The sequence below is a fragment of the Elephas maximus genome, chromosome 21 (assembly GCF_024166365.1).
Source record: "Elephas maximus indicus isolate mEleMax1 chromosome 21, mEleMax1 primary haplotype, whole genome shotgun sequence".
NCBI lineage: Eukaryota > Metazoa > Chordata > Mammalia > Proboscidea > Elephantidae > Elephas > Elephas maximus.
Window position 1 is genome coordinate 12,339,690 of NC_064839.1, and position 7,604 is coordinate 12,347,293.

Below are 7,604 nucleotides of genomic sequence, written 5' to 3' on the forward strand. Positions count from 1 at the left end.
AAAATCACTAAATGGATTTCTGACAGCTCAAAAAAATATTGACATTTTCTTAAGCTGAGTGATTCACAAAGCCCCATTAACCAGTACCCTAGATCTATTTTTAGCCACATACAATTTATTACTTTTGAAGCCATTAAAAACAATGTTTAAAAGATGAAGAAAAAGATGTTTATGTCAGTCCAATTTTTTTTTCCCCTTTCCTCCTGGGGAGTGATGTTTAAGCCTTTTTTTTTTATTGTGGTTTTAAGTTTGCGATTGGGTGGTTTCTTCCTTATTGTTTGTTGGGGGATTTTTTTTTAAGTCTATTTTCAGTTCTTTCAACTACCTACGTAAGACTCTAGTTCCTGCCAGGAATCCATGCATCAGAAAAGATCAAAACCTGGCATGCTCGTAAGCTCATTATTATTGAAATGAGCTCATATTACCCCTATTAATTTTCCCATCTTCCTATCAGTGCTGAAGGAAGGCTGCCTGCCTTTGAGGAAGCTTGCCTGATGATGTCCTTTTGCATCAGGCGGCAGGGGGTAGGGAAAGTGTCCTCTGTCTTCTGAGCCTTTTGCCTCTGAAGACAGCAGTTCATGACACTCCTCTGATACATGCATGTGCAGAACACACTGCTAGTCAGCCTTTCAGCCATTGGACCGCAGACCCTGGGATAGAAGCTGTCACCACTCTGCCCCATTGGGGCTGAAGGTCCTCGGGCCAGCCAGGCTGGAAGGCACCCTGTGGGATCTCTGCAGAGGCACCAGGTTCCTTAGCTCCCCCTTCCATTCGTGGTAAGATGCCAAAATGAACTCTGCCCATAAGCCACCTATTTGTTGGGAGCGTGAGTTCTGCCATTCATTTGTCCTTATTTCTTCTGCATCTCCCTTCTCTAGTTTGAAAGCAGGCATGGAGGTGCCGTCCCTGTCCTTTGCCTTTGGGCTGGTCATAGGGCGCTGCCCTCGTGCCCCCAGGACGACCCTGAGCCCGTCCGGTTCTTAGTCCCCTGCTCCCGTAGCTGGCCCGTCATAACCACAGCCTTCTTTTTGCTTTCTTGCTGGCTGCTGTGATGTCTTATTCCCCAGAAGGGCCAGACATATTTATCCTTTTTAAGAGATAATATCCGTGAACACTTTGGGGAAAATAATATCCACTGGTTACAAAATCGGCAGTTTTCTTAAATATTTTAGTCTACTGCCTTTTTAGAACCACGAGAAGCATCAGTGCTAGATCTAAGCTTCAAACCTCCGTTGGCTTCACTTTGAAAACGCAGAAATGGTATTGGCACAAGGAATGAAGTAGTCCTAATGTTCTTTCCCTCCCCTCTGCTCAGTTAAAGGCAGATATGGATTTCTAAACTGGTCCACCAGGTCCATACCTGAATTTCCCCAAAAAGCTGGGCTTTGCCAAACCAAAGGGTTATTCCTATAATTCACCTTTCAGATGGAGTTTTGGGTCAGATTTTGTATGGTTAGTAAACTAAAATTCCCACTGCACTATCTGTTCATTAAGGAAAGCCTCTCTTCTCATAGGGTGTAGCAGTATATGAAGAAGCATCAGTAGAAACCTTGCTCAAATCGTGGAGACTCACACCAAATCTCAGCAACTTCTCTGGCCCACACCGGTGTGTTGCATGAGATGGCATTTAACCTTAAGTCTGTGGGCGATGTCCATGTTGTAGGCTCTACTTCCAGGTGTTTTCCTAATTTCTGCATGCCTGCTTCCTTATTTTTTAAAACTCTTGTCCTACATTCCTTGGCACTGTGACCTGGTGCCCTGGGCCATCGTTTACTGCCTATTCATAGCGAATGCATTTCTAACTCTGGGGCAGGAGAGAAAGCCAATGAAGGAAGAGACTGGCCCAACCAGTTGAGTAGGGAGAGGCCTGTAGCATATGCCAACTTTGACAGCTGAGCATGCATTTTTACAAGATCCTTCCATGGATGACAGAGCACTAGTCAGTCAGCAACATGTTACAGATGACCCTGAGGAAGAAAGGGTGCCATCTTGGATTAAGCTGAAGGACATGAATTTTTGTTTCTTGAGTGGGTCAGAGTCCACTACAATCCGAAACTTCCAGACTCCAGGCAAGGCACACATTTCTTTATTCTGTCAAGGCACATAACTTACAAGGCACTCCAATGCCTTCAGGGAAGTTGGATGTACCCTTGGTTTTGGTAGAATGGGTTTGACGTTGATGATTCACACAAGTATTTAAATGGGGGGGGGGGGAAGGACAGAACCCAAGCAGTATTCATGCCCACTGACAACAAGACAAGGCAGACAACCCCTTTGTCCAAGTCCACAGTTGAATCTTTGATGCAACTGTTGTGTCATTCAAGAGCTTGGAGAACCACGAGAATGTGAGAGACCTCAGCTTCAGGGTGCATCCAGACAGGACAAAGCCTGGTCTGCACAGCACGTAGGGGCTGGCTGTATGTGAAGATTAAAGACCATGTTTCACCCCAGAGTTTGTGGTTTTGTGGAGCAACCAGATCACCTTTACTCCTTGCCTTTGAAACCCAAGACAGATAGGACTTGGAACTGTTGGGTCTCACAATCAGGGCTTGCTGTATGTGCTTTGGTAAACCCAAGAGTAGGGTTGATGGGGCAGAATTAAAGTCAGGTTAAGGGAAAGGCAGGGAGAACAAGCATAATCCCCCTTAGCCTTAGAAGTTCTGTTCTGGAGTCACCACCATGCAGGGAAGCCTGAGAGTGCAAGGAGAATCCATCAACATGTCTATCATGGGCATGAGGCCCTGTGTGCAGTGGCTACCAGACCAGTAATCCATTCGACCTCTGAGGAAGCCTAGTGAGAAGGCAAAGCTATTAACAGGAATATTCCCAATATGCCCAATTTTTTATTCTCTAGTTATTGGGAAAATGGCTTCCTTAACCCAAATCATCCCTGGGACTATAGGGTAAGGGTATTCTGGGCTTCCATAGCAGTGAGAGAATTTGGATCCCCCCAGATACAGGGTGCATTTAAACCTCCTCACCTCATGGCTAAATATGTGATGAAATGCACCAGGACAACTGAGCTGAACCCTCTTAAAACTTTTCTGCTCCAGAAACCTCAGTGATTTCTTGGCATAGGAAGTCTGAAAATATTTACCATTTTACCAGCTTCACACTCTAGAGCAGAGGCGGCAGACTTTCTGTAAAGGGCCAGATAGTGACTATTTTAAGCTTGCAGGCCATGTGATCTGTCACAAACACCCCACTCTGCCAGGGTAGGAGGAAAAGCAGCCATAGACAATATACAAATGAATGGGTGTGGCTGATTTCAGTAAATGGATTTGGCCCATGTTTGCTGACCAACTGCTCAAGTGTAAGGAGTCCCTGGATGGTGCAAACTGTTAGTGCACTGGGCTGCTAACCAAAATGCTGAAGGTTCGAGTCCACCCAGAGGTGCCTTGGGAGAAAAACTGGGCAATCTGCTTCTGGGTAAATTGGCCAATGAAAACTCTATGGAGCACGGTTTTACTCTGACACATGTGGGTCATACTGAGTTGGAATCTACATGATGGTAACTGGTTTACTTTAGTGTAAAGAGGGCTGCATTTCTATGGTTGTCCCTAGAGATGACAAAGACACCTGTCTTCTATCATTCCACCAGCCCATGAGATGATGCTGGAAAGGACCCACCCTTACAGGCCACAAAGCTCCATCTATTGCCATCTAATGTCAAAGCCAGAGATGTGAGAGAGGACTTGTCAGCCCAGATGGGCCTCCATGTACCTGTTTCTGGAAGGCCAAGTCTTTGTCTAGCCATTAAAATTTCCAGGAGAACACCTCTTCCAGGGCAGGTCCCAGATCTTCTCTTTGACTGGCACAGGGGGAGGAGGTATGAGAATAAGAGGTGGGAGCTCAGTCATGGTTCTTAGGCAACCTTGCTCTGTGGAAGCCTCAGTTTCCTCACAGTGAACAGACTAGTAAGGATAAAAGGAGATTAAGGATGTCACAGAGCTTGTGTGAATGGTTCTTGGTTGTAAAGGTGAGCATCACGAGGAAGACGTGAGGAAGTGATGTCAGCGTCCAAACGTTTTCTGGTTGCCATGAGCCCTTTAGCACTAAATGAGAATGAATCTTGCTTTCATTCAAGCTTATACAGACATGTTTTATCTCCTCATGTTTGGTTGTCCATAGCTATTTCTTGGTATGTTGGGAAAGTTAGCCTTGAAGACAATCCTGGCAATTTTGTGATCACACTGTTTTCAATTTCTACCCAATTCTGTTCCTGATAGAAGGCAAGTACTTAGGGGTAGGCCATAAGTCCTGCTCCCTCAGTCTTTGGCCAGGAAATTGGTAAGGTCTATGATCAGTTTGAGATTTCCAAGGGAGCTGTAGCTGGGTATGTGAAAACACCCTGAAAACGGTATGTCTGTATATGAAGACCCCGAGCAAGGCCATGATGCCCATCTTTCTGGCAGTTGGTATATTTTTAGTCTTGTGAAAGATTCTAAGGTGTGGCTATAAAGTCAGCTGGTTCTAAGGAAGAAAGGGGACTAAATTTAAAAAAGGTCATAGGAAGAAAACCACAAGCCCAAAACTGAAAAGTGCATGGGGGTCCAGGCTAAACCCCACAAACACAAGGTAGGGCAATCAGCCTTGGAGTGTACGAGACCCAGGGGATCTCTGCTGTAGGACCTTGTTGCTGGAGCTGATGTGCTTTATTTAAAGCCAACTGAGCCATCATTCCTCCTGCTCCTCTTTTCATGGGCTGATTCTCATATGGATGGTCTTGCAGAGCCTGGAGGTTAAAGCACGACTTTGCAATTTGCTTCCATTGCCCAGTTTTATCATTTGCAGATTGGCCATTGACCTCCAAGGTTCCAAGCTGCCCCCAGTAATGAGAGAGTGTATGTCCAGGGCCTGATATGAGACTCTGGTAGGAAGGACCATTTGGCCTGCCCGAGTCCAAGGGCAAAACCTTGTAAGTTGCTGCCAGTCACCATCCTACCCTGCATGCTCTGCCCTGCCAGCTGCCTTTCCATTGGCTGTAGAGTCTTCCCTTTTGACTGTGGGGGACAAAGTGTTTTAATGTCCTCAAGATCTCCTACCAAAATCATCACCGCTGTCCACAGCCTTGCTGGGTGCGCTGTGTTTGACCATGAGGCATTCTCTCTGGGTGGAAGCTCCCTGCAAACTTTTGGCGTTCTCCTCCACCTCCCCTTCTCTTTTTTAAAAATTAAGTTGGAATGCCACTAACGTGATGTTGTTTGGACTTCAGGATGACAGAACTGTTGTGTGAATACCATTGTATTTGCCAAATGGTCCACTCCTCATTTCAGAACAAACAAGTGGATGGTGTCTGGAAGTCGGCAAACAGTGGTGACATTTAGCCTTGTTTATGTTCCTTTCCTTTTGCTGCATATTCTTGGCTCCAAAGGATACTGTCTGAATCAACAGAGCCTCTTAAGCAGGAGCAACGTCTGGTAGCTTTCATTTTGATTGTCTCTTTGGGTTGCCTGTCACCCCTGCCCAGGACCAAGCCTAAGGCAGGAGGAGACAGCGTCTGAGCTCTTTGGTTGAAAATGCAGTATTTCCTCTGGCAATGACTCTAAGATTGGGAAAGGAGGAAGAGAATTGTCAGAACACGCACCCACCTTGCTGAGGAGGTGCAAACGCTCCAAGCTGGCCCAGGCCCTGCTGTATACAACAGGAACAATGTGTGACCCCATCGCTTTCTTGAGCTGGGTCCAGGTACCCTGGCTTTAGGGTTGGAATCCACCTTCTCAGGCTGCTGAGTGAGGGTTGGAATTGACAGTCATCTTGACACATGCCGCTTAGCTGGTGCAGGAGTCAGTTTCTCTCTCTCTCTCTTTCAGATATTGTGCACAAAGCCCAGGTTTCAAATGAGTAGTAATTATCTCCTATTACTTAGAGCTGATCAACAGCACCTCCACGTCTAATTGCCAACCTTTTCTAATCATGTAGACTGTTCTTGCTTTAGCCAGAGATGGAAGGACCAAATTTTATAAATATTGCTTTATTGTCATTACCCCATTAAACGATTAAGGAATGTGGCCCTGCCCCTGCTTTCAAATGCCTCTAGCCCCGATGGTTTTTGGATTTTTTAATGAATCTGCACATTTTCTTGCAGGTAAGTGACATCCCCTGTTCTAGTGGGTCTATCTGGAGTTGCCCTTGTCCGTTCGTGCGCCTCGGTGGTTATCTGCAGCTTGTTATTCGTGTAAAGTCAAGAGAAGAATGTATACACATATGTGTGTTGAATAAATAATTACCACTGGCATAGGTATGTGTATACACACGGCACACCAACCTACCATATATATAGCAAATAACCGTGGAGCTAAAAATATTGCCCCATATGTTCCTCTATTAGTCATGAATTGCAAAGGCTTAGTTAACGTGAACGGGAGAGAAAATTTCCTCAAAATCATAAACCCTGAGTGACAAACACTGGTGGACTGGAGGTCCCTTCATCTGCGAATAACCTGACTATAGGACCTCTTCCGTAAGCTCACCACAACCTCTAGAGAGGGGCCCGGGAAGGTCTCGTTGGCATTACTGCTTGTGTCTGATTGTCCTGTATTTTGTAACACTTTAGAAGAATTCCGCAAAGTGCAGTAATTATCTTTCTCCATAGTATTTAAGCAGTAATATTGCTAGTTTCATATTGTGTCAGGTCGTCATATTAACCAGGAACAGATGACAGTAAAATTCCAGTGAACAGCACCCACCTTGACTTCCACAATTTAAAAATGGTGATTGAAGCAAAATGTGTAAACTTGTACTGGGTTATCGTGTGCTTTGGAATAGAGTATTGTCGAAGTAATTAGAAGATACATTAAGCTGTTCCTGGTAATGAAGGCATGTAAGTTATAATAATTGTAGCTTTCTGAATAAGTGTCAAACTATATCTTTAAGTGTGCTGTATGCTGAGTTACAAGTTAGGTCATTTATGAATGGAATGTAAAACAATACTAAAACTGCTTCAATAACTTATCTTGGTATTGCTAATAAAAAAAAAGCTGTGAAACATTAGTGCAGTTTTGAGTCATTATGTCAATTCATTCCACAACACCCCCCATACCCCCTGACATTCTTCTATCTGTTGGGAGCCTCAATGGGATGTTGGGGAATAATATTTATGCTGCTCCTTGGGCTGTTTGCTGGGCACCTGTTGCATTTTTCTATCAACCTTTGGATGGGCTCCATACCTAACAATTCCCGACTGCGGTGTGATGATTGTGGGCAATGGAGAAAGGAAGGGACAGGCATGCATCTCTCAGGACAAATGATTTTTAGGTACCTAGACCCCACGGCCACTCACAGGACCTGGGAGAGGAGGACCAGGGCACCTGAGGGCTGCATCCCAGATGTGGAAAAGACAGCCCAGCCCACGTCTTCCTGCAGCAAACCTTAGCATCTCCTTTTTACCCCTCAAAGGGTAGTTTTTAATGGAATAATACTTGGAATTATTGGCCCTTGGGGATATTTTTGTCCCACTGAGATTTTTCTGAATGCATCTGTGTCTGTTGTAATAGGCTTGTGCCTGTTCCCCCTGCAGCCCCAACTCGCCTCGTGCTGGGGAGGCATACAGGAAGGAAGGTTTTGTTTTTTCTCTGGGTTGTTTGCTTTTTTGTCCATGAGTT

At 45.2% G+C, this 7,604-nt stretch overlaps 1 protein-coding gene across 1 annotated transcript in view; it reads left to right on the forward strand.

Moving 5' to 3' along the window:
- Positions 1–6,851, forward strand: part of ZNF536 (zinc finger protein 536) — a 351,144-nt gene extending 344,293 nt beyond the window's left edge. Inside the window, exon 7 of the mRNA XM_049863979.1 lies at positions 6,089–6,851. Within this exon, the coding sequence (XP_049719936.1) occupies positions 6,089–6,096 (8 nt within the window). The 3' untranslated portion in view covers positions 6,097–6,851. The remainder of the gene's footprint in view (positions 1–6,088) is intronic.
- Positions 6,852–7,604: the final 753 nt, after the last annotated feature.